The sequence below is a fragment of the Zonotrichia albicollis genome, chromosome 1, assembly GCF_047830755.1.
Source record: "Zonotrichia albicollis isolate bZonAlb1 chromosome 1, bZonAlb1.hap1, whole genome shotgun sequence".
Lineage (NCBI taxonomy): Eukaryota > Metazoa > Chordata > Aves > Passeriformes > Passerellidae > Zonotrichia > Zonotrichia albicollis.
The window spans coordinates 10,807,196-10,834,568 of record NC_133819.1 but is presented as its reverse complement, the minus strand read 5'-3'; the positions used below and the strand labels follow the sequence as shown (position 1 = coordinate 10,834,568).

The 27,373-nt window shown below is 43.3% G+C and overlaps 1 protein-coding gene across 2 annotated transcripts in view; it reads left to right on the top strand.

Moving 5' to 3' along the window:
- The window catches only part of ADARB2 (adenosine deaminase RNA specific B2 (inactive)), a 306,015-nt gene extending 289,902 nt beyond the window's left edge, over positions 1-16,113 (top strand). For both annotated transcript variants that reach the window (XM_074555648.1, XM_074555715.1), the window contains 3 exons: positions 5,409-5,590; positions 10,955-11,133; positions 12,776-16,113. In XM_074555648.1, coding sequence (XP_074411749.1) covers positions 5,409-5,590; positions 10,955-11,133; positions 12,776-12,952 — 538 coding nt within the window. In that variant the 3' untranslated portion in view covers positions 12,953-16,113. The remainder of the gene's footprint in view (positions 1-5,408; positions 5,591-10,954; positions 11,134-12,775) is intronic.
- The last annotated feature ends 11,260 nt before the right edge of the window (positions 16,114-27,373 follow it).

The window sequence follows — 27,373 nt, the reverse complement described above, 5'->3', positions numbered from 1 at the left end:
CAACCTAGAGAATAGGAAGAAATCTTTATTGAGAATATAATCAGAGTACTGCAAGGTAGTGTAGCCTTAAGGCACTTTTTCAGGATTTATCAGTGGGAGTCTGAAGTAGCATTTTAGAGGATGAGTTGAGCACATTAGGCTGTATTTAAATGTAGCATATAAAAATGCAGGACTAAAAGTCAGTGTTAGAAATTGGCATTCTTAGATCTATTTTAGTGTTAGCCTGTCGACCAGAGCCATTGTTAACAGAAGGCTGAGCCTGACAAGGTAACTCTTAAGAAAAGCTACTTCAAAGGCTACATATTAATGCAAATGAAAATCAATTAACACAGCTAGATCTTCAATTAGAGATGATTTGTGCACACGGTTTATAATTCTCTCTCTTAACCCCTTTCTGTGTGACTGAGAGTTCAATTTCAATCTTTCACCACAAGGTATGTTCCAGAAAACATGTATAAACCACCCACTGTTAAAATACAGATCAAAAACTAATGCACTAGTTCCAGTTTTCAAACCAATAATAGCTAAATGGTCATATAAATAGGAGCACCACAGGTGTCCTTCTGAGCACATGCCACCCTGAATAACAATTTATGTTGTGTGAAGCATAGCTGGAAATATTGGTAATAGAAACTGTGGCACAGGAGGTTAACAACACACTGAGTGGATAAGACTTAAAGCTCTTAATAAAAAAACAAAGTCTTTTACAAAAAGCCTTATCAAAATAAGATTTGAAATTCCTCAGCAATGCTTTTTAAGGGGCAAGATTTCCAAAGGTCCCAAGGAGACACTTCAGTCTCTGAGCATCCTTGGCAGGTGGATGCAGTTCCCTGGGATGTTTTGATGCACCAGGTGAATTTCTCCACACCCCAGTTACAAAGGGGTTCAAGTGTTGGCCTTCAGGTCTAACCATGTCCAAATCAATGTCAGAAACACCAGCAGAGGGACTCCAGCTGTCACTGCACATCTCAGCAATGGGCAGGGAGCCTTGTACTGACCTGAGCAAGGCTGCAGCCCCCTGCAACCCCGTGGGTTTGCCTCCAAACCCCTTCCTCAGTGTTTTCATCATCCCTTTTTCTCTTGCTCCAAGGGAGAGGCCATGGACAATTCATGTGCTGAGGTGATGCTCCAGCACGTGGAGGCTGTGGCGTGGCTGTGATGTGGGGACGCATTTCCCTGCACACCTCGCTGTGTCCTGAGCTCTCAGGAGCCTGGGAACCAGGGCACTCTGCAGGGGGGTCACGCCCTGCCCTCTGCTTGTCCAGGGCTGGCGGAGCACAGCATTTCATTAAAGAAAGGCTGCCTGCTCTGGGATGCCTCCCAGCTTGTCACTGGCATTTCTGTGATTGACAAACAGGCAAAAATATATTTGTTTAAGGATTATCTATATTGAAAACTGGACGCAGGATTTTGTCTTTGTAAACAGTGCAGTAATATCTGCTGTTTGAACAAAAGGAAGGGTATACTTCCCTTCCATTTAAAGCTACAAAAGCTCCCATATTTGAGTGAAAAGGGGAGACATTCTGTTTTGTTTATCCTGCCTGCTGAAGATTTGGGGATTTTTAAATAAGATCTGTGACTAAGGGAGCAGTAGGTTGATTTTCACTTTATTGGAAGGGTTATTACAGAGCACATAGCATATGAGTTATTAGAGAGATGCGTGTCCTTGAAAACAGCCCTTAAAATCTTGTACAATTAGGAAAATTCAGAATGATCCAGCATATTTCCTCATAGCAAGAAAAGTCACTTTGATATATTGAGAAGCCAAAATGTAACACTGCATTGCTTTGAATAATAATTGTATTTTGAAAAGCCACATTTGAAGAGAGCTCTTTGTTACAGATGGGAACACAGCTACTTTCATGGACCTAAATTAGGCTACAGAGAAATAGCTCCTTCAAAATTAACGCCCTTATTGATAGTTTCACTGTTGCTCAGGTGGATCTTTCCCTACCATCTACCTACAAATAATTTCATAGATGTTCATATATCAAAGGATCAAGTCAGTACATTAGCCATGTGTGTTGGTCAAGGGATGAATAATGCACAGGATAAAAGACCTTCCCCCAAATATTTGTCAGTAAAATCTAATGTTTCTGCACAATACTGCACTGGCAGCCCTCCAAGGCACCCTTTTCATCCACCGAGCAGCACCAGCATGAGGAACTGAAAATTTTCCCCAACATTAAAGTGTTTTTCCTGTGCTCTGAAGAACAGCAGCAGAGCAAGGGTCTGATTTTGGCCAGTTCAGAACCCCTCTTTTCTTGGGACTTGCGCTGAGTTAGTGGGATTCACATGCATGATCAGGACCGCATTCCAGAGAGAAACAACTGCCTAAACACTCTGAGAAACCTGAGCTAGATTGGAAAGCAAAGCTCCTTCTTTGCTTCTTCCCATTGCTCTGACCAGATGCTGCTAAGCCAGTGCTGAGCCAGAAGCAGCCACTGTACAGGTGGCAGTGCCATCACCCTCATCCCTTTTCACACCACCTGGGGGACACCAGCTCAAAAACACACAGCAAGTGGTCCCCAACAAATATTGCCTTCTTGGTGCCTTTCCTGGCTTCTCAGTCCTTGATACTTTAGAATGCTGTCTGGTTCTGGGACAGTCTCTTTGTGCATCACATTCTACACATCAGGCAGGACTTGTTCTGGTGCTGGTATTCTCTGATAGGTTTCTTCTTCCTTGTTTTGTTTGTTTGTTTGTTTGTTTAAATCTGATTGCTCTGTCCAATTTGTCTTGGAGTCAAACTTATCCCCTGGGGTCAAAGCCCACCATGGCTGATACAGAAGCTTCATCACCCCTACACCTTCGTGTGCCTTCTTTTGGAGTGGGAAAACAGGGTTCTCTCAAGGGACAGATATTGCATCCAGAAACCAGAAACTCTTACAGATTTCAGCAGATCTTATTCCCTTTCTGCCCAGATTCCCCAGGGTGCAAAAATGGGACTTCACCTTACTGGAGTATGGCAAGGAATAATTCATATTTATGGAATACTTTCAGTACATAGTGGGTGACCTGATCGTGCTTATATTGTGATTTCTAATAGTGTAATTCCATTGAAATTCAAATCCCTTTTTACATTAATATGTCCAGAATTAGGTAGAGAAATATCTCTAAAGAAAAGGCAGATTCCCTTGTGATGAATTTAAATTACCTTCTAATTTATGACCTGAGCACAATCCCTTATTTTGGTAAATAAAACTCAGATGATTTCTTGTGATGTGCATATTGCTGAAATCCCAATATTGTTGAACATATGTTGTTTTCAGTTTAGCTGCTTTTCTTCTCTCCTTCAATCAAATATGTAAGGCCTTTTTAAGGAAATCTTAAATGCTGAAAACAGCACTGATATCTTACAAGATTTCATCTGGACAAAGATATGTGTGTAAATTTTCTGCTTACCTTAGATGCTGGTTGAAGACATAGTACTGTTAGCTGAATTCAGCTCTGTTTCTTAAGCTTGCATTATTAATTTTGCATCATGATAAGTTATTTATTCAAAGAGGCAGCTAGTTCTTTCCTTTAAAAGTGATGTGATTTGCAGAAATGACCACGCTTTTTTTTTCCCCAAATGAAGTTATGCAAATCTGATCAACTAAAGTAAATGTTTCATAAAACCAATGACTGTTTAAATTGTGGGACTAAATTGTTTGTATATAAATATTACCTTTTATATTTCATTTGAGTTTTATGTAGATGAACATATTACTTTAATGGCCTGCATTTACAGAGGGAGACAGGGAGAGTCTGACTCTGAAATCCTCAGCAGCCAGATGGCTGCCTTTTCTTGCATGAGATTAAAAGATGTTTCTCATTCACAGCCCTGCTTCGGAGGCAAATTAATACAGCCAGCTAAATTGCTTGTGTTTTTGGAATAAAATTTAAAGAGAACTTTTAAAAGCAATTGGTGTCACAGGTTCCTAGAGCAGATTGCTCTCCAGGTACAGCATGCTGGTTTTAAACATTCAGTAATTAATGGAAAGTATTCCATGTTAATTGACTGCTTCAGGAAAGGGAAATATAATGACTCCTTATTAATCATGAAAAGAGACATACAGTACAGAGGCACTGCAATAATTGCACTAACGGTTGAGAAATGTTAATTAATGAAAAGAACAATGATGTAAGAAATTAGCACCATAATGCTTGCTGCTGATGGAAATTCTGCTTTAAACACATTATTTAGCGTGGCAGCCCATGGATGATGCCTTATATAGCAGACACCTCATAGCCTTTTCTTCAGCAGCTACCAAGCTCCAAATATTGCCAGTGTTTTGGGTTTTAATGAGCCAAAATATACTCTCCAAACTCCATTTTCTAAGCATTTTCAGTTTGAACTCCTGAACTCAAGACTACTCAGACAGACTGACAGTGTTCAACTTGTGTAAAAATATTATCCAAGTGTATGAGAGCCTGTTAGCGTTTGTGGGAAACAGCTTCTTAGATGATCTGAGCTAAGTAGGTTTGCCAAGACGATAACTGCATCATGACTTCTTTCCCCTTCTTAATTTTTCCACTCATTAACCAATTAGCTGTCCCCTGAAGAATTTAGAGGCTGTCATATTTGTGGCTAGCTTGATGCAAAAATTCATAAGCTATTAAAATGCAGAGCCGTTCTGGCAGCTACTCCACCAGCAGCAGCACAGAGGTCTCAGTCATCAACAGGTGGAAGGTCCCAAGGTTCCCACCATCACTCTGCTGCACCTTTAAGGAAGCAACAGGATGAGATGTATCTCTCTGAGCACTTCAGAGAAGATCGAGCTATCAATTACAAATAAATTTCCTAAAAGCTCAAGTCTTCTCTTCTTTTTCCTATTCAGGACCAAGATTTAATTCTCATGGATGTCTTCATATCTTCATGGTCATTTGTGCAAAGAAATGTCAGTCTATGAGACATTCAAAGATTTTGGGGGAATTTTGGCCACCTAAGTCATATGTTAGCTTGAATGTATGGCATGCAGATGGTACCTATGTATGACAAGCAGCAAATAAAGGTGGAATAACAAAAGCTCTCATTCTAGCTCTACCATTGCAAGTAAAACACTATAGATGCAGGAAAAAAATAAAATTCTGCTAGTGTCAGGCTAAATGAACATCCATCAAACACAAAATGCTTTTCAAAAGAAAATCTTTTGATAAGAAGCTTCTTTTGCAGCAATACAAGATGGAAACACATCCCTTAAGTGAATAGCACTACAGTAATCTCAAATATTCCTGGAGGGGTAATCAGCCCATGGGTGTATAATAACCCAACAGTGCTTTCTGTGTCATAGGACAGGGACAGGAATAGTTTCATCCCACATCCCTCTAACCCATGTGCTGGCATTTGCTGATTTTCCCAGGGCAGCTCCAATATGGCCATTCCTCCATCCATGTGTCTTATTGCTCCTGAATTTTTTTTCCAGGTGGAACATCCTTGGGCTGCAAGGCGCTCTGCTCAGCTCCTTCATTGAACCCCTGTACCTGCACAGCATCGTGGTGGGGAGCCTGTACCACACTGGGCACCTGTCGCGGGTGATGAGCCACAGGATAGAGGACGTTGGTCAGCTCCCAGCTTCCTACCGCCGCAACCAGCTGCTCCTCAGTGGTGAGCAAACACCTGCTGCAAGACAAATAATCCCCCCTCCCATCTCTAGTCATGCTGCTGACCAACAGGAGTGCTTATTGTTTGCATTAACTCACACCCTTTTTCTTTTTCCCTGAAGAATATGAATTTGTAGAATGAAGAAACCAATGTGTTTAAATCCTTTTTCATTAGCAGGACACAAAAAAAGGATCATTAATGGATAAAAGCTGACTAGGAAAACAACCACTGTACATTGAACACTCAGAGTGGAAAAAAAAAGTATGACTAAGTATAGCACTTTTAAAAACCAGAAGGGAGCTTTCAGTAAATTTTAGGTTTAACTGTCTTCAGGTCCTCATGAGTCATGTGAATGGTAAGAGACACCAGTTCTGCACTAGATTAGATCTTTATTTTAATCTTTGATAATTGTTCTTTGGGAGGATTCCCCAAGACATTAATTAATATGATGTCAGTGTCACAGAGATGGGACGTTGGGACATTTTAGTGGAGTACCCCATCACCTTTCAAACTCCTCTAGGTTCCTCAGTAAGGAGTACCTTATCTATTTCATGGGCTTTTTTTTTTTTTTTCAATGTGTCCTTGTGACAAAATTTGTTTGGCTGAACAAATTTTTTAACAAGGCAGAAGTGATAGTTTAGCCACTGGGGAAATTCTCAGGTTCTGTTTGGTTTAGTACATCTGGCAAGTGTAATGTGCATGTATGTGTTGTGAGGTGAACAGGTCAAAAGGCTTATCCTTTTCTGAACTGCTTATCTCCATTTTTTAACTCTTCAGTGCAACTGCCCAAAGACTGCAATCAAGTGAGTAGGAAGCTGTGATCCACACTCTCTCTCCAATTTATGTCCCCACCTGTCCCTCCTGCCCTGGTCCACCCTGAGCATGGCTCAGCCTCCCTTTCCTTCCCACATGAGATTGTGGTAGGGAGGAAAGAATTCACAGTTGGACAGGAGATATCTCCCCATTTCCCAAATCTGACTGTTGTTTTGACAACACAGCCCCAGCTGCAAAAGCCACTGCATCTCCCACTGGGAAAGCAGATCTCATCCTATGCCAGCCCTGACACACTGTAAGGGCACCCATAGATTAAAATCAAAGACACACAAAATTTCACTGTGTCTGAAGGATGTACATGGAAACCCACTTCAACTGTTGAAGGACTGAAAACACAAAAAGGGATTTTATAAGAGTTTTCACCACAGAACAGCTATTGCTTTGCTGGGCTGGCCTTGCAGAGTAAAGTCAATGGGTCATACTTGGCCAGTGTGTGTGTGTATGTATGTACAAGAGTCATTGCCAGAGATCTCAAGGGAATATGAAACACATCAGAGGAGGTCTTGTGTCACTTTAAATATCTGCATGTTTCTGGGCTCTCTTCCTCCTTTCCAGAGGTTTCTGTTTGGAAAAGCATTTCCTTTGCTCTTTGCTTGTGTTTGTCGGTTTTCCTCAGCCCAGGAGAAGCAGTGGGAGGAATCTCTCTCTCTCTCTCTCTCTCTCTCTCTCTCTCTCTCTCTCTCTCTGCATTGTTTTTGTCTCTAACACCATTATTTTTAATCTTCCCTCCCCCCACAAATCCCAGGGAGGCAATGCTGATTAAAACTTACATTGCTGAGGCTTATGCCACAATTCTTTCTCCTGGGAAACCCTGCCAGCAGATATCCAATGACTAAGGGATGGGCACCTAGAAAAAGCTTCTCCAAATGCGTTAGAGACCAGACCTACACAATCTCAGCCAGGCAACTCCACCTCCACTCTTGTCTTGGATCTCAGACCAGCCCAGGACTGCAGGAGTCCTTAAATTATAAGGGTATCAATTATTTTGCCACTTGATCATAGGAGTACAAGCAATCCAATGGAGAGGAGAGTCATGGTGTGTAATGACATGTACTGAGATTAACTCCTTGGCTCCACTGAAAAATAATCAGTGAGGTTTTCTGCTCAGTTTTCTATCAGCCCCATCCAGATGGAACTATACTCTTCCACTGAGATTACTCTTGGGTGTAATTTTTAGAAGAAATGCCTTTTTTATATCCTGTCCTCTTAAGAGTGAGGCTGTTTTAAAGGGTATCCTGATGGGTTATGAGGTTTTGCTGGGAGAGAGAGGAGAAAGAGGACAGATTTCAGTTCACATCCCACAGTACTCAAATTCCTATTATTTGTGCAAAGACTTTTATTTTTATTTCAAATCTGACTGTCTTCTGTTGTACTTTTTGTTATGTGGGTTTTAAGAAGGATGTTTTACATAGAGGAGAGAAAGTAACCTAGATTATTTGAGTATTACTATCTAAATAAATCAAAACAATTATTTCTCAAAAGAAAAATATGGAGGATTTTTTAAAATTATAAAAATATCAACAATGAGAGAATATATCCATGCTCTATATTTGTCTGTTATGACTCTCATTTTTTTTCTTTAAAACTTCTTTTGCATTCAGAAAAGGATGTGAAAATATCTTCTATTTACCTAAATACATCTACTTACATATGATAGTTGAGAAGAGAAAGCATGAAAGCCAAAGGAGCCCAGAGGGGTTTGCAGGCACTGGGACCAGCCTGGGCTACTCTCCCAGCTCCCATCTGATGGGCACCCACAACCTGATCTCCCCTCTGAGCAGCCTTTCCTTCTCTTCCTCTAGTCAGGGATTTCACAAAATTTTCATTTATTTACTGTCCTGTGGCAACTTTGCATGGCAGGGTGTTTGCTATCATGCTTTTTGGCACTCCAATCCTCTAAGCTTTTGGGTGCTATCTTGACAGAGAGTGGTGCATAGTGTCAAACAGCTGATTTTGATCTGTTTGCATCTTGTTCTGCGTAGAGACGCTCGAGCAGCGCTGCAGAGCTATCTGATTTTCAAGCTCTCAGTTTAAATCCTGTTGCCTAGGTGAACTGGAGTTTTAGATGCAGACTGATCTGTTATCTCTGGGGGGAAAAAATTGAAAGAGGTATTAATACGACATGAATGTGTTTACAAATCCTGGGTGAGGTTATGACTGAGCTGTAATTCTCTTCTACACACGGTAGCGAGTTCAGTCCCAGTGACTGAGATGGTTTCTGCATTTCCAGCTTTGTCATCGATACAAAGTGAGTTTGCCATATAAGTTTTTTCCTTTCAAAGGCCACCTTTCTCTCTCTGTGTGTGCTAAGTTCCATTTGGCTCGAGAAGCTCCCTCCCAGGGCAGAGGGGACAGGGGAGAGAGGGAGCATGTCCCTCATTGCTTCTCATGATGCTGAGAGGCTCCAGGCAGGATGTAGCAGCTGCCTGCAGAGGCAGCATCCCAGCCAGACAGACCCTGCACAGCCCTCCACTTCCCCCAAGGTGTCTTTCAGGAGTTTTCCAAGCTCAACACATTCAGTGGTGGGTGCAGCATTCCCACCAGCTCCCTTCTCCTCCCATTCTGCCTCAGACCACCAGATGTCGTGGTGTGCATCTGTTTTGAAAATGAGATCCTGAGCAAGAAGGGCACTTTGGAAAGGAGGGGCTTTGATCTCTTTTCTTTAATCTTCTTCTCTCTGAACAGCCCATATCAGTACTTCTCGCTCTCTGCAAAAGTTCTTTAAAACCCTCTCAGCAGAAAATGCAGGGGACCTCTCTCTGCTGCCCTCCACCCAGCAGCAATGGAAGCAGTGCAAACCTTGAGCTGCTGCTGGAGCTGCTGCAGGCAGGAGCTGCCATTTGGAATCACAGCTCCAGTCCTGGCACTGGCCTCTGCTGGGCTGGCTGTGCCAGGCAGCTCCTGCCCCCAGCACAGTCCCCACCTGCTGCTCACCATGGTGGCTTTTGTGGTCCAAGTCTGCAGGCTAGTGGCCCACACAGCAAATCAGCAGAGAGGGACACAACAACTGGATCCAGACACATTATCCAAGGTCCATGTTTTCAAAAATATTCAAAGGGCTTCAGGTCACTCTAAGTTTTCCAGCTTTGGAAGCTCCCACGGTTGAGTCTTTGTTGCAAAAAGCACTAATGAGCAGGGCAAGGCAGAGCTCGCTTGGTTGCATTTGTACTGTGCTGGAAAAGAAGCGAGCCACTTTCTTTATTCCTCTTATTTTCTTGCAAAGATTAATCCTTCCCTGGTTTCAGGTACAAAAAATTTAAAAGCAACAGGACTCATGGAAAGGCTGAGGTGGACTAAATAGTTAAAAAGAGACAAAAATTTACCTGATTAAAAATAGCTCATGTATACACCCATACCTGACCTTGTAGCCATGGTCTGCATTTAGAGCCAAGGAGATCTCACCCATGAAGGCATTGGCTCAGTATTGGGCTCAGATGTCCAAAATTGGCCACGCAAATGACACTAAGGTCATGCAGTCATCCCAGGTGACTGTAAACATCATTAATGCAGCTGTCTAAAATTACATATGAAGCATTCTACTTAAAAATGTCCCAGATATCACCCTTAGGACACAACCTAGCTGTTGAAGAAATTGGTGCTCCAGCACAGGGTTGGAATCTGGCAGGCAGACACAAGGTGGGGACCAAGAATGTTCTGTGCAGGTCTGTGATGTCTACAAGGTCGTTATTAACTTGGATTTAATAATATCTCTCTCTCTGTGATGATGAAGTGTATTGTTTTGCATTTTCTTATCCCCTATGGTCTAGACATCCCTGTTGTCATTATATTGCAAGAGTTCTGTTGTCATTACACTGCAAGGGTTCCACATTGCTAGAGTTTTGTACCTCCTTGATGGTCCTCATAGGCAGCTCCTCTAGGAACTGACCCTTCCTTGTCCTCACAGCAGCCAACTGACTCCAGTGTCCTCAACCAACCAATCCACTCTTTTATAACTCTCTTCTTGTTGGCTACAGCTGTGGCGTGTTAACATCAGGCCTGCTCCTAATCCTTAGTAATTGGCTCAGCTGCTACTCTTTAGGGGGTAAAATTACATTCTGTGTTCAATCTCCCTACACATCTCCTCACAGCAAAGGCCCCAGGACTTAATAGCAGATAAATATGCAGGACTGTGGGAAGCTCACCTGAAAGAAACGGCCAAAAGATGGCCAAAGCACTGTACTGCTTAGTTCCTTGTAAAACCTGTTATCCCATTAAGGCCTTTGGGAAAGATTTCACTCAGCAAACATCACACTGCTGTCAACAGCTCACACTCCAATCCAAAGGCATTCCTTTGGCTAGGTGGGGAAAATCTATAGGAATTACCAAGCTATGTCTGTCCAAGGGACTTGGTCTGGTAACATTTAACCAAGGGTGACAAGAGCACATCCAGTGCACGATGCCAGCGATTCACTGGGGGTGTCCCCTGTGCCGCCACAACCCAGGAGCAGCTCCGAGTGAGCACTGGGGCCTCTCTTGGGCACTCTGAGCACTCGCTGTCCTGAGCTCTGGAGTCACTGTGTCCCTCTCCTGCAGGGGTGAGCCACGCGGGCGCTCGGCAGCCCGGGAAGTCACCGGGGTTCAGCGTGAACTGGGTCCTGGGGAGCGCAGAGCTGGAGGTGATCAACGCCACCACGGGCAAGCGCAGCTGCGGCGGCCCCTCGCGCCTCTGCAAGCACATGTTCTTCACTCGCTGGGCCAAGCTGCATGGCAAGGTGGGTCTGGGGCTCTGAGAGCCCTGTCACCAGCTGTCCTGCAGCACAAGGACAGGGAGAGATGAAGGCGAGGAAAGAATTGTTTTATTACGTGCCAAAACCTCTTTCCTTTTGGGAAACGAGTGGAAACAAACAAGGCAGAGTGGTGGTGGGGAGGGAAGTTGGAGACAATTCCACCAATAAAGTCAATAGGGAAGGCAAAGGAGCCTGCAGGGTGAGCAGGTTTGAGCCCAAGCCCAGAGGGATGGTTCTGCTCTGCAGGACACCCCAGGGGAAGGAGGCTGGTGGCACTCATCACATTGCAGGCAGTGGCAGGGTCTGTCCTAGCAGCGACCCTGAGCCTTGTGGGGAGCAGAAGGGACCAACTGGTCTCTGTGCCCAGGGCTTGGTCGCAGTGTGGTCACACATGTCCCAGCCTATCTCCTGCACAGCGGGTAGGAAGAGAGGCAAGAAGCACTCCTGCCATCCCCAGAACAGAGGGATCCTCACAAGAACAAACTGGGGCCGTGGCTGGAACTATGGCTGGGAGAGCTGGATTGCTTCTGGCTCACACTAGGGATGAGGTTGCAGTGAGCAGGAGAGAGGAACTTGTGGCTGAGCAGGGCACTTTGCCCTTGACAAAGCAAGGATTTGATAAAGTCATCACTCTCTACCCCTAGGGAGCAAAGAGGCAGCCAGAGAGAAGCCACTGCTGCCAGGCCAGCTTGTGGCCCACTGACACCCAGGCTGGCTGGCAGTGTCACCCTCCCTTGCTGACTGGGGCAGTACATCTCCAGCCAGTACAGCCCCATGGAGTGCTGGCAGACAGACAGGAGCAGCTCATTGCAGGCTGCATGGTCACCTTCTCCTTTAATCTGCCTCTCAGCATCTCTCCTGTATAGAGACAAGGACAAGAGCTGTTTGCTCATCAGGCTTGCCTTGAGTGCCTTTCCCTACAGGTCTGGCATGGCAGAGACTTGGGCAGGTCAGAGGAGTTTGTTTAGTCCTTCTGCAGAGCAAAGGGTGCTCCCTCCTGCCTTCCTTCCAGGGGCACTGCACATGTGATATTGCTGTGAGTAGCTCCAGTGTTCCAACAGAGCACTCATTTTTCCCACACCAGCACAAACCCTGATGCCTGATTTCTGCCCTGTCCTGGACAGCTTTCAGAGCATTCACAGCAATAACAGACTCCAGAGGGGAAATGGGAGAGTGTGGAAGACAACCCTTCTTTTTCTGTGTCTGGGCATTACTTGGAAGCACTGACCTGCTCTCCACTTCCCAGGCTAAACTTTCTTTGAACAAGTATGTGCTTTAAAGATCTCCAGAAAGGATTTCATTCAGTTTTGTCTGTAAAAACCACCTTAATTGAGAAGTAGCATTCTGCCTTTGTAGAACACACCAAGACCAACACTTGCTACTGCCTATGCCACTCCAAGGCAAAGTTGTTCACCCCTCTCCTGCTCACAATGGCTCAAAACTGTGTCACCAGCATTTATTGCTTCCCTGGCTTTTGGGTTGTTAAACCAAAAGCAAACACACAAAGCACAGTGATTGCTTATGAAATGTAGACAGGAAGATTATACAGCTACTGAAGCCTCCTGTTCCTTTTGGCTCACAGTTGGGTTTTCTATTTTTTTCCCCTCTCCTGATTTTTGTTCTGCAGCTGAGCACACGAGTACCAAGCCATGGAGAGATGCCATCGGTGTACAGCGAGGCCAAGCTGGTGGCTCAGACATACCAGTCTGTTAAGCAGCAGCTGTTTAAAGCATTTCAGAAAGCTGGCCTGGGCACCTGGGTGAAGAAACCCCCAGAGCAAGATCAGTTCCTACTGACTGTGTGAATCACTCCACACCTTTTCTACACAACTGCATCAAACCAACTGGAGAGAAGGCGAGGCAGGACGAATGAGAGAATTGAAGCAGTTTGAGATTTAATAGCAACCTCCATGGGAATATTTGCTTTTAATCCTGTATTGGAAATACATAAGTAGAAATGTGTCTGATGCACTGAACTCAACTTTAGAAAACTGCTTTTTCATGATCCCTTCCCAAGAATGTACCTGCCCAAATTATAATGCCACCCCCACCAAGATTCTGCTTTTTATTGTTTATTGCTGTTGGTTATTACTGATTTGAGGTGTTAGTGGGCCACCTGTCTGATCCAAAATAGACCTTTGTTTTCCCTCACACAATCAGTGCAAAAGTCATCACTGAATAATGGAAAATAGTGAGCAGAGATGGAAGTACCCCAGGCACACAGCATGACAACAGGTCTCAGAGCATCCATAATCATCCACAAAATAAGGTTCCTAAAGTCTATGCAAAAATCATCCTGTAAACTGCCTAAATCTGTGACAAAAAATTTGGACCTCAAAGAAATGCAGCATTTTTAAACTGATTTTTCCACTGCTGGCTCTGAGCACAAAGCCAGGCATCAGGATGCCCTTGGTTTTTACACTTATTCCCCTTGACACCTTGGACAAACCACTTCCCAATAAATCTTCAACTCCAGTCACAATTTGCATGCTGCAAATTTTACTTGTCTCCCCAGTTAATCTCAGATGCCTTTCAGACACCAGCCAGGGTGCAGATCCTTGTCAAGGGGGCAATGAGCCCTGTGCTGTCTGCAGGGGTGCCCAGCTCTGCAGGGGCTGCCAGAGAGGAGCAGTGTGTCCATGCTCCTGGCTCTGGATCCTCAGGAAGCTGCCTAAAGTCAGGCAGGCTGCAGCAGGATCCAGAGCCTCAGATCTCAAATCTCCTGATGACCCAGAGCTCTGAATTAAGTGGATGTGAGCTCAGGATGCTCCATGTATCTGAGCAATCACCAGGGTGGGTAGTCACAAGTAAGACATCCCCAAACAAGAGAGCACATTTGCTGCTTGGCTTTTCCCTGCCTCAGTTTCTCCACCTGTTAAAAGGGGATAACAATAAATGCTTCACATTTAAGGAACCTGGCAGGATCAAAATGCTCTGGTCATATGCAACAGTTTAAGAAAGATTTTGTTACTCTTGCAGTGAGTTTTACCTCTCCACGCAGTCCAATTTACATAAGCACAGCAGAGGCAACCACAGGTTTGGGTAAGGTCTTAATGCATGAGCTTTCAGATTCCAGCTCTGTGTAAATGCCAAGTGTTATTATTACTCCTCATGCTCATCTGCAGCCTGAAAAGCAGATGGGTTTTTCACTTAGGAGACAAGTATCACCCAACATTTAAATATTTTCTTCATAACTGGGCTGGGTCTGATACAATCTCATCTTTGAACCATCCTAAACCTCATCAGAATGCAGAAGATACAGTCATGGGAGAGCTGAGCTTTGATAGCCCCACTGCAAAACCAACCTTCCAATGCCCTGCACATTTCTGTAAGTTCCTGGGTTTTTAGATGACAGGATTTGCGGGTATATAACTACTGTTTTCTTTTTATTCCTGTGATTGTCTTTAAATCTGTATATAACATGCTGCTACTGATTTGTGATAATTGTCTTGGTATTTTCTCAGAACTGTCAAGCTGAGTTACTTTTCAAACAACACAAGGCTCATATTTTTCCATGTAATTTCCTTTACACGGGAAACTGTTCCTATCAATAAAGATAGATGCTCTTTGTATAGGGTTTATCATGTTTGGAGAGCCATATACAGTAAATACATTGTTTATTGATGCCCACAATAGAATAGCTACAGTATTTTGATGAGATTTTATTTTTAGATTATAAACTACAAGATGTATCTATAGTGTCTTGTATAAAAACAATTGTGATAAACTAGAATTTTTAAATTAGGTAAAACAAAGCTCTCCCCTTCCGGAAACCTTTTCAACAAAATAATACATTCCATATTAACTACCAAAAATATTTTAAAAAATATCCTTAGAGTAGAGATAGCTTAAAAAAATTTAAAAAAAGGCAACCAAAAACTGAGTCTTTTCAATAATGGAAACACTTTGTGGTAACCACTTTGTCAATACTTTGACCACTTTGACAGCTCTTCTGATTAACATTTGAATGCTTTTGGCACCTTGTGGAGCTTCCAGGTACCTGCACATGGTCCTGTCCTCTAACAGAGCTGTTGCTGCAGACCTGCAGTGTGATTTGGGCAGCAGATGTGCCCAAAGGAGGAGCAGCAGGCAGGGGCCAGCCCAGGGCTGAGTGTGGGAGAGGCTGCAGGGGACAGGGGCAGTGGTGGCCCCCGGGGTCTGGCTGCTCCCGCTGAGGAAGAGAAACCACAAGGCAGGCAGAGAGGAAGAGATTTCTGATGCAGAGATGCACAGGGCAGGGGGAGCATGTCCTCTGCTTTTCCTCTCTGAGTCAGTCCCTGTCTAGCGCACACGAGACCTCAATGGCTCTTCCTTAGAGCTCCCTGCCCTCACCCATCCTCCTCCAGCCATGGCATGATTTCAATCCAACTAATGCATTGTGATTCCACCAGGCTGGTGCTGCAGCTACTGTGACAACAAAGCACCAGGCCTGGTTATTTTTAAGGACGTAGAAAAAGTGTGGCAGGATGAAATGATCCTTTGTTGCAGGAAATACACAAATGCAACTCTGGATTCAGCTGCCAAAATGAGTTTAGTAGTGGGGACCAAACAGAGTCCCCCCTGCAAGTGGGCATCAGCTGATCTCAATGGAGTTGCACCTGCTGGCACTAGGGTTGGGTATGACCTTAAATATCTACTTCTTCTCATTATGTGCAACAACAGTGTGATGGGACCCCATCCCAGAAGCACACATGACCTACACACAGCATTTCCTGAAGCAAAGGAAAGATTGCTCAGTAGTAATTCTTTAGTGAAGATTCTGTACATAACATGCATGAGTGAATGGCAATACTGTACTAATGGATGTACATTTGTAATATTTGTAAAAAAAAGAAACAAAAAAGATGACAAAAGAAAATAAATCTGAATTTACATATGTGAATTTGCTGCTAAGTTCTGTAAATTGCACTTCAGTGATACCTGATAAGTGAATGTTTCTGTTAAGTGAATAAAATGCCAAGTAAAATTGTTCTTTCACTGTTTATTGACCATTTTTCACTATGACTTAGCAAGCAATTGGAATGTGCTCCAGAATGCTAGTATGTATTTTCACACACACCTACTGTAGATCTACAGACATCTTCTTGTTCAGTTTGATGTGATGCATTGTGGGAACCACACATTTGTGTTGAGAGAGAGATGTGCCTGTTCTTGTGGGTGAAGCCATAAAAGGACACAGTATTTTCCTGGAAGAGTGAACTGGATACATCTCTAATTTGATCCTTCCAGGTTACTCTCAAAGATCTTTCTCAATAAAATTTAATACATTTTTTCAAACCCACATTGCATGGGACTAGCAGCACAAAGCTTCTTAAGAAAACTCAAGTGATGAACAAAAGGTCACAACGTCTCTGCAGATTTCTGCTTCATTGATGGAGTGGCTTTGGATTGTTTTTACTTTGAACAATCAGTATTCAGCCACAGCAGACTAAACTCACACTGAGCCCAAACAACACCATCCCCACAAATGTTGAACCTCAAGGTGATTTCCCTTTGCCAGTCCCTATAGAGATCAGGGGTGTTACCAAAATATACAAAGATTTTCAGCAACCACTGTGAAAATATGAGTACACCAACAGCAAAAATTTTAATTTTCAAGAAAGAGATTTCCCTGTCCATCTCCCTGTGAAGATGTGGTTCCAAGATGAAATTGAGCCTGACAGCTCACAGGGAGCCCCACCAGCTCAGTGGCCCCACAGGTCTTTGCTTGCTCATGTTGAAAAGTCAGTGCCAGACCCTCACAGACCACCCCTTGCAGGTGCTATGCACAGCTTTATTTTCAAACTAAGACTGCTGCAGTTTCATTTTCTCAGTTTGGACTAGGTATTTGGCAGGATAAAGAGAAGCACGGAGAAGAAGGCATTGGAAAGGTGAAGTTGCTTGTGTGGAAACAAAGTCACTGTGAGCTGACCCAGCTCCATCACAGCAATGGTGGAATTTTGCCTTGAGCTGTACCTGCTGCTGCTTGACCATGGCACAGACCATGACACAAATAGCCATTAGGGCAAACTGTGGGGATGGATTCCATGTTTAATCTCATTAAGTTTAAAGGTAAATACCTGAACTTCATTTAAAACTTTACAGTGTACACCCCAACATCACCAGGCACAGCTATTTCTTTTTCAACTGTATATTGGAAAAACAACAGAATAAAACATGAACAAGCTGATATATTGACTAAGAGAGGGCTTCAGAGATGTACCTCCTTCTGAAATAAAATAAATAAGTCCTTCTGCAGTAGTTAGACCATAATAGTCATGCTTGTGTGTTGAAGAATGAAACAGCTTTCTAAGAGCTTTTAAAGCTTTTTGATTCATTACCATTGTGCCTATTGCCCAGCCCTGAAACCTGATTAGTTTGACTAGTTTCAGCTTGATCATGTGGATAGCTGGAAATCTGAGAAAAGTCTGAGATTTTTTAAAGGATAATGACAGTCTGCTTGGAGGAAAAAAAAAAAAGAAAAGAAAAATCAAACTACTCAAAGACATACAAGCAAATGCAGACTTATAGACACATGGCTTCTTATACTCCAAGGCCTCCTGAATAAATGACATGGCTTGGAAAAGGAGGATTAATAATTATTGCCTTTTCAGCAATGAAATAGTTCTGCTCAAATGCTTTATTCAACCTGGCTTTCCTGGTAATTAAGTCCTCTATTAGAGAAGTTTATGTTCTATTTTATCAACTTCCTTTGCAATACAGAATTACTTCCACCAGACCATTAAAGCCTTGTTCTGCCACAGAAATGGAAGGGTCCTGTTCATTCTCCTCCAGCCCTGAACAGGTGCCTTTACAGCCTATAATGCCGTTAAATGATCCAAGCCAAGAGGAGACAGCTCCTTCCTTTGCACACAGTGTTACCAACAAAATACCTCCCACAAAGAGAAATAAGGATTTGAAGGATGGTGCATGCTGTCAGGTTTGACTGCTCTTCTGACAGACTGGCTGGTGCCCTCCACCTCTTACAGCCTCAAAGCCAAGCTCAGCTGTTGGCACAGGCTGGGTCTGACACACCCTGAAGGAAGAGCTAGAGGTGCAGTTCCATTCCTTCCCAGCATCACCAACCCAGCTACACCCAACCCTCCCTTCCATGGCACTCCATTTGCTGCTTATTGCTCTTATTTCACTTTATTTTAACAAGTAAATTCAGGAGGTTTTACTCACTTAGGAGTGCTAACTCTTAGAATATAAGACAACACATTTCTACTGTGGGTTCTAAAGTGAATTGTTTTTTTCTAAAGCAAATGGCTTGTTCATGTCCTGGTCTCAGTGGGAAAGGGAAGTATTTTCAGGAATAACAACAGCATCCCTTTGAAACCACAGGCTCCTAAAATCCTGACCATGACACAGAACAGTGGGACTCGCTCCTAAATCTTAGGTTTCAGTGGGAGATTATCAGCTGATAAACCCCTCAGGCTGCTGGCAAAAGGGACAGGCAAGAATTGTAATCCCCAGAAAATTAGCCAGTTGTATGCAGAGGATGTGTCTCATGTTTATGTCATTTCACAATATACAGAAAAAGCTAAATTATTTGTGATTATAATTTAATATAATCACAAATCACCTTTTGGCATGAGAGAGAATTAAAAAGATTTGATAACATAGCTGGTTTGGGGATGCTCACCTGGGAACAGGGCAGATTTAGGTTCTTGTCTAGATTTTACTCTCAGAAGTGAGAAAGAGATGAACAAGTTAAGATCCCTAGAGGAGGAAGCACTTTCCCTCCAGGCAATGAGTTCACAGCACAGGAAAAAACTCCCTTGTTCCAGAATCGTTTTCACCACAACCACTTCACCCACCTGGAGGACAGGTGTTCAGCTTGAATCCATTTCCTAAATTCCCAGCACAGAGAAAAGTGTCTCCATAAGATGATTTGTGCCACTTAAAACTGTGTCAAAGAGATGTGGAGAACTTTCCTCCTCAAGGGTCTGGCCTCTCCCCACTGATGGAAGGGAATCCAGGTTCCTGCACTGAGGGGTCTGTGGCTCCAAAGTGTCAAAGTGTCTGCAAGCCACAGGACCTTGAGCTTCTCCATTGTAAAAACCTAGGGATATTCCTTGTTGCAGAAAGATGTCTTTTGAGTATTAATACTACCAGGCTTTAAGAAAAGGGGATACAGTACTTTTTTTTTTTACTCCATGTTCTCAGAAGGCTAATTTATTACTTTATAAGACTATATTATATTAAAGAATACTATACTAAACTACTAAACTATACTAAAAAATACAGAAAAGATATTTACTGAATGCTAAAAAGATAATAATGAAAACTCCTGACTCTTTCCAGAGTCCTGACATGGCCTGGCCCCAATTGGCTAGAGAGTAAAAACAACCCACACCAGAATCCAATGAAACAATCACCTGAGGGTAAACAATCTCCAAACACATTCCAGATGAGCACAATACAGGAGAAGCAAATGAGATAAGAATTGTTTTCCTTTTCTCTGAGGCTCCTCAGCTTCCCAGGAGAAAAATCCCAGATGAAGGGATCTTTTTCAGAGAATGTGAATGCCACACATACACACACACACACATATATATATGTATATGCAACAGACTGACCTATTTTTAGTATTAATGTGAACATTTTCAAATTCTGGAAAAAAGCTGTTCCAACCATAAGTTTTAGTGCCTGACTAAATTAACATATACTGCACCTATTTGGAGGTTTGGTGAAGGAATTTATTCTTAACATAACTTTGCTGCCATTGAAAACGTGAAAGGGTCCTTACTGGCAACAAAAGGTAAGTAAATACCAAATTCATGTTTCAACCTAAGAACTAAGAGTATTAAGGCCATGTGAATTTTTTTTGTGCCAAATCTTCGTTCCTAGCCCTGACACTTCCGTACAAACTGGAAAACCAAAACCATACATCACTGCCATCTGAGCCTTTGCAGTAGAGTTTCCTTGTGGTGGCATTTCCCAGATAGATTTTTTTCATCTGACCCAGTACCTCTTTGACCTTCTAACAAGGGAAAATACACTTGAAGAACCTTTCTCATTATTTAGAACATTTGCTGTACAAGTTCAGCTCTGTTTTCTGTGTGCAGCTTTCCTAAAATATTCTTTTATCTTCTTTTGCAGTTACTTAAGGGGTGAGGCAGAGATCAGAAGTAGCTAAATTGTACATCTATTTGTCTTATCACCTGCTGGTCTCTCTTGAAGAACTGTGGCAAAAGTGGAGACTGAATCATTCTGAAAATAACCCTTTCTCACTCAAGGAGAGATGTGGAGATAACTCTATCCCGAAAATATCAGTGAAATGAAAAAAAAACCTATTTTGGCTCACTACACTATGGGATTGATCATCTGCCAGCTAAATGCAAAGGATTTCAAAGGACTTAGAGGGCTGCAACTGAGCAGTATTCAGTTTATGAAGGGACTTGGGGGTTAAGGTCACAGGATAAAGGTACATGAAAATATTTCATCACTCCCTCTCTTGTGCTTTCACAGAGCAGCTCAATGATTTGCACCACTGGGCACCGAATCAGCCTGAGAGTGTCCCCAGACAAGGCTGCCCTGAAGATTACCCTGTGAAATGACATTAAACTGCTGAAGCATTTTAGTGCTTATGGGATTGGCCAGGGAGTGCCATATTATAGTCCTGCTGCTAATTTCTCCCCTCCTTTGTCATTCTTCCCACAATTTTCATGGGGGGAAAAAGCTCTATTCAGTCACTGCAGGTAAGATTAGACAAAGTTTCCTGGGAAGACAGAAAGGAAAATTCAGAGTGGTTCCCCCCCATCAGAGCAGTGCAGCAGCTCTGTCCCAGACCAGCTCCATAAAATCAACTTAATTTTCCATAAACATGCTCAGTTTTTCACTGCTGAGTCTTTCTCCTTGCCAACTCTCATTACAAATTTACCTGGCAGAAAGAGGCACAATGATGTCCCAAATCAACTGTTTCCAGAGCCATGGTGCCACTGAGGTCAGGCATTTTTGTGTTCCCTGCTAGCACTGCCAAGTGCCTGCTGCTAATATAGATAAATGTACAACAACACACGGAGAAACATTTAACCAAGCTAAAAATACACCTTAAACAGAGCATTTCCCTGCACCTTTTACAGGGAGGTTTGCAATAGTTCAGCTGTTATTGAATACTCTTATTACTGGCTGCATAGTTTGACACTTCCTACCCCCTAACCTGACTTTTTTACTGCCAGAGGGGTCTAAGCCACCCAGGCACGGGTTGCTGCAGAGGTGCTGGGTGTGGAAATTACTTGGGTTGCCACAAGCTGCTGTCTCATGCCTGCAGCAGCTGTAGAGCTGTGCAGGGTCCTCTGCCCTCACCCAGCTCCTCGCCGTGCAAGGGGAGCCTTCACCAGAGCTGATTAAAGGGTGTTTGCCACCAGTGACAGCATAGATCATGCTTATGAGTCATAGTGGCCTTTAATGCAAGCCAGGGAAAAGAAATCTGCATTAATTTATATTAATAATATAAATTAACCGACGAGTTCTTCACTCATTCTCATCCTTCTCTCCAAGCATTGGCGGCAGCAGCCTGAGCTGGGGAAATGGCAGGAGCTGCCCAGGAAAAGTGAGCTAACAAAGCAGCTGCCTCCAGCTTGGCAGGGCTGGCCTCTGGTTTGCTTTCCAAAGGGAAAAGCTCATTGTCTCCAAGGAGCTTCTGCTGCCCATGGGCTGGTACCTTTGGCATGAATATAAGCTTATCTGTGCATATTTCTGTACCTATATTTGTGTACTTTTTATGAAGTGCTCCACTCTGTGTGCTGAACTGGGACATGGGTGCTCAGAGGCCCGTCCGCTGGTCAGTGACTGCTGTCCCAGAAAAAGGGATACGAGTCTGCATGTCCTGATGTTTAAGCAGTAGTTTTACTTCCATTTAAGCCAGGATTGCCTCTGGAAAATGTATATGCCCCCAAATCCCTGACACTGGAGTCCAGGCAGGTGCCCAGGGATGCAGAGCAGGAAAGTTGATCCTGCTGAACACCTGATGCCCTTTTGTTTGTGTTTTATCCTGGGATAGGCTTTCAGAGTAGACAACAGGGTGGAGGGGGCCAAAAGGAAGGCAGGTGAAGGCACAGTGATGGTGACACTGCAAACACAGGTCCCCTTCCCCTCCTGTCTGCACTCAGACCATCCACCTGAGCCTCCCTGTGAACACACAGAACTGAAAAGCACTTACAAATAACACAGGAATAACACACGTTTGTTGTTCCAAATAGGCCCATTTTAGCTGTAGTACACCCACTGTCCTTACCACAGGATGTACTACATCATATTGTACTGAACTACAAATAGTACAGATGCTGGTGCCTTCCTGACGGGAAACTGAGGCAGAGAGTGCCAAGCTGGCCACAGCAAAGCCCTGCAGGTGAGAAGTGCCCCTGACAAGCCGTGCACCCTTGGGGCAAACACCTTCTCCTCCATAAGCCTTCCTGAACCTCCAGTGTGGAACCTGGTGAGGGGAAAGGCTCTGCCCTGGTGAGCCACAGATGGTGGGCAATGCTCTGGATCAGCTCAAGCACCATCATTTCTTTAATGCCCTGAGGAACCAATTGCCTGGGAAGGCTGAGGAATCCTGAGTTTGCATCACTTTTAGACAAAATCCTATGAGAAGCACAATGTCTGAGTCAGTCTGGTGGCAAGAGCACATTGGATCATTCAAACTGCTGGTCTCAGTTCCCTGACCTAAAGCACTAAATACTTCCTTTCAATAGAAATTGACCTGGGAAAGAAAAAAAAGGATGGCAGCAAGCCAGAAAGGGTTTAAGATAAAACATATTAAAATACATTGTGGAATATTTAACTGTAAGATCTATTAATTTGTCATATTGCACTATGTTATGTCATAGCTACAGCACACTAGTAACAATCATATTATCAGCATATGATACATACACATATCTTATAATAGGCACAAATATTAACATACCATGATATAACCCATATTTTTTGGCATATCAGAAAAAAAAAGACTAAAACCCCATAAAGATAAAATCCCACAGAGTTTCTTGGCACTCTATAACTGTACATGCAGGTTCATGAGAACAAAACTAAGACAGGAATGTTCCAGTTTCTGCCCAGTGGCAGCTCAGCACTTCATTCCCCTCACACAGGCAAGCCATGGGGAAGCATCCAAGGTGGTGGGAGCTGGACTTGACTCTCAATGGCTCCTCAACACTTCCAGGCTCAGGACTGAGCTAAAATAAAGCTTCTAGTTGTGCTTTGCTCCTACCTGTGCTAACAGCACCCCTGTGGGCCTGAGGGCTGAGACAGCTTGCTCTGATCTCACAGAGGGACCAACAGTGCAAGGATTAAGTCAAGAGAAAAGTTCCAAAGAGGCACCTGTGCAGTTTTTCATCAATATTTTGGATGATGTTCTCACTCATATGATTTAGTTTTAGGTCGCTCTGCAAGAAGCAGGGAGCTGGACTTCATGATCCTTATGGGACCATTCCAACTGGAGATCTTCTATGATTCTACAATCACAGAAGATTGATTCTCTGTCTCTCCCTGCCTGCCAGTAGCTCTCTGACATCCTCTGTGTTTCCAGTGTATTTAGTACAACATGTATTTTCTCAAAACTTTCTATCCATCATCCATAATGTATAGCTGAAGTGTTTGGCTTCAGTACATTTACATGGTAATCAAATCATTAGCCTGGGGGAGGCATAACACATTAATGACTTTAGAAATGTTGGTTAAACTCCAGTCCTGATCAAAGAGACCAAAATTTATTGTCATTCCTCTAATAGCCATGTGGTAACCAAAATGAAATCAATTTGATGAAGATAATTAGGTTCCCATCTCCATCACCACACGCTTAGCACAATTAGGTGGAATGAGCTTTCCCTCCCAGCAATATGATACTGTTAGCACAGACAGAAATACTCCAGCACCAGCCAGGAAACATTTACTGAAACAAATATTTTTTCAAATTAGAAACTGCTGGTTCATCAGAATCTCAGTACTCCCAGGAGTATCCACACCACACACACAGGTCCAGGGTGTAGGAATGTGTCCCCTTTTGATGGAGTGACCAAACTATCTTTTGTCTCCTTAAAAAGGAAAAAGCCCAGAAGTTTCTTTCCTCAATTAGGTAAAAAGACTGTCATAGACATCTTTTTGTGAAAATCCTTTCTTAGGATTTTTTTTCCTTCTGAGAAGCTGAGGCCTCAGAAGCAAAATGTAAACAATGGTTATCTGCTGCTGTGGAATGCAACAGGTGGATTTTTGATTGGCCCATCTTGGATGTTTATAATTAATGGCCAATCAAGGCCAAGCTATCTGAAAGTCTGAGAGAGCTGCCTTTTGTTATCATTCTTTTCTATTCTGTACTTTGCTAGCTTTCTGAGATGAACCTTTTCCTTCTATTTCTTTTTAGTATAGTTATAATGTAATACATATATATCACAAAATAATAAATCAAGCCTTCTGAAACATGGAGTCAACATTTTCATCTCTTCCCTCATCCAAAAATCCCTGTGACCACTGTCACAAAAGACACCTCATGGGACCTTGGGGACCTCACCTCAAACTTAAGGACAGACAATTGGACAGGAGCCAAAAAGTCCTGCCTAAGGAATTCACTAGAAAAAGAAGAAAACAAAAAAACTAATCCCTTTTTTTGGGATGTTGTACCAGGAGCAAGAACCTCTTGCACCTGGCTCGGGTTTTCTCTGTAGAGTTTTGTTATTTGCCTTCTATTAAAACCTTTCTGTTCCCAACGCTACCCCAGGAGCCATCCGGATGATTTTATGCCTTCTAAGGCAGCTGAGCTATCTTGGGTGTGATAGAGATCTCTAAGAGCTTATAAGACCTGGCTCAGGAGACCAAATATCACCAGGGCAGAGCTCACAAGGGGAGGCACAAGCAGAGGTCTGCCCTAGAGCAGAGTCCATCCTTTCAGGACCCTGCCTGGGCTGTTGAACATGCACAGCTGGGTCCTGGTTGTCCCTTGGGATCCTGCTCCTGTTCCTTGGGGCTGAGCAGACGGTGCCACCACAGGGCAGAGCTGGTCCATCCCTGCTGAGCCAGGAGCAGCATTCCAGAGTGGGCTGGGAGCTGTTCCTGTGGCTCTGCCAGGTGCAGGAGGGGGTGAAGCAAAGCTCTGCAGGCAGGGTGGTGCCTGCTCTCAGCACGGACAAGGCTGGAAAGCTGGATCCTCTCCAGGCATTAACATCTCCCACCAGCTGGGATGTTTGCACACTCCACACCCTGTGCCTCCATATGCCAAGCCCTAAGCACAATTATTTTTCTCACTGAGAGGCCTTTGTATCAGCTTGGTGCTGAGCAGGAAGAGGAAATTAAACCTTTGCTTCTTCCTGGGCTAAGCATTCCTCTTTGCATCAGCTTCACAGGCAGAATATATTAGTGCCCATGTTAATCAAATAATGGGAAACCTGATTTGTTAACATTGTCATTAAAAAGTGGACAAAATGCATTTCAAGTTTCCTAAAAAATAAAGGATTCTGTGTGTGAATATTCAGCAGTTACTCATTTAATTTATTCTGAATGTTTGCAAACTTCAATAATTGCATGGATTTTAGCAGGAATGACCCATATCTCTTCAGTGCAGACCTTCAGCTACACAATAACTCCTGTCAATACTTTGAAATAGAGGTAAAGATTAAGTGACTTAGGAACCCAAGACTGATTTTTGGTCAAAGCTGTTGGCTGTTGAAAATGCTTTCAAAATTTCCTTCCCCATATTTTAATGAACACAATATTTTGTGTCTGATATTATCCTGCCACTTGGAAATAAAAGTCTTTGCATTTCCTCAGATTTTAAAATCCTACAGAGTACCTATATCTTAAAAGCCAGCTTTCCAACAGAGAAGTATTTACAAATTTCCTATGCAATTTCCCTCTTCAGATTTTCAAAACCACCCTTTGCAGAGTCACAGCCCTGTGTGGTGCATGACAATTGGCAGTGGGTTTGCAACAGCATCCATTGACATCATAGTGAGGGGATTTTATAGGCACAGGAAATTGAGGCCCAGGGGAGCTAATTGCCCATAAATTAAAGCCCAAAAAATGTCCTTTTCTCTACTGGGTGTGTCCCTTTTTGTTGTGTTTAGAGTATTCCTTAGGCACATTTTGAACAAAGGCAGCCTATGTCTCCATGTCCAAAATTCCCAGCAGAGTAGGTCTAGCTTCTGAACAGTGAGATTGTGCGGTCAAGTGGAAACTGATGGGAGATGGGGACAAAGGCAAACAGCAGCCCCAGGACAGCCAGGGCAGTGATCCACACCAATCTCACCCAGTAACAGTGATGGAAATGGGCCCCACATCTTCCAGCCTGCAGGCTGGGACTGTGGGCAGAATATCATATTTTTCCTTGTGGAATTGATTGATATCCCTCTTCTGGCCTCACAAAGAACTGTGGATGACTCCTTAACACCGCTGTGTTAAGTCTTGGGCCCCTGACTACAAGAAAGACATTGAAGTGCTGGAAGATGTCCAGAGAAGGTCAAGGGAGCTGAGGAAGGGTCTGGAGGATAAGGCTTATGAGGAGAAGGTAAGGCAGCTGAGGTTCTTTAGCCTGGACAGAAGAAGGCTTGGGGGATCTTACTGCTCTTTACAACTTCTTGAAAGGAGGCTGGAGCCAGGTGGATGTTGTCTTCTTCTCAAAGGTAACAAGTGATTGGACAGGAGAAAATAGTTTAAAGTTGCTCTAAGAGAGGTTAAGATCAGATATAAGGAAAAAAATTCTTCATGGAAAATGTTGTCAAGCACTGGAAAAGGCTGCTCAGGAAAGGGATGGAGTTACCATTCCTGGAGGTATTTAGAAGACACGCAGATGTGACACCTGGGGACATGGTTTAGTAGTGGATTTGGCAGTGCTGCGTTAATGGATTAAATGATCTTAAATGTCTTTTCCAACTTTAGTGATTCTATGAATACGTATGATCCCAGGAGACTAAATCTCTGTCTCCACACTTCCTGTATTTCTTCTTCTAAGTAAATCAAAATAAATACTTTTACAATGAAAATTTCAATCCAAAGTAAACCCGTGGGATTTAACTGACAAACTTGTGTTGTTTTTACCTATACTGATAATCAGGCAGCTAGGAATGGAAATCCTATATAGTGACACTACACAGCTCATGTTGAAAATAAAACAACTCACTCTTCATTCAAAAATCACATAATATGAATGACAAATGTGAGAGAGACACTCACACCATGCATTTTGATGGATTTGACGTAGGGAAAGAATTTTTTCTTTTTTTTTTCTTTTAGATACCCATGCCATGCGC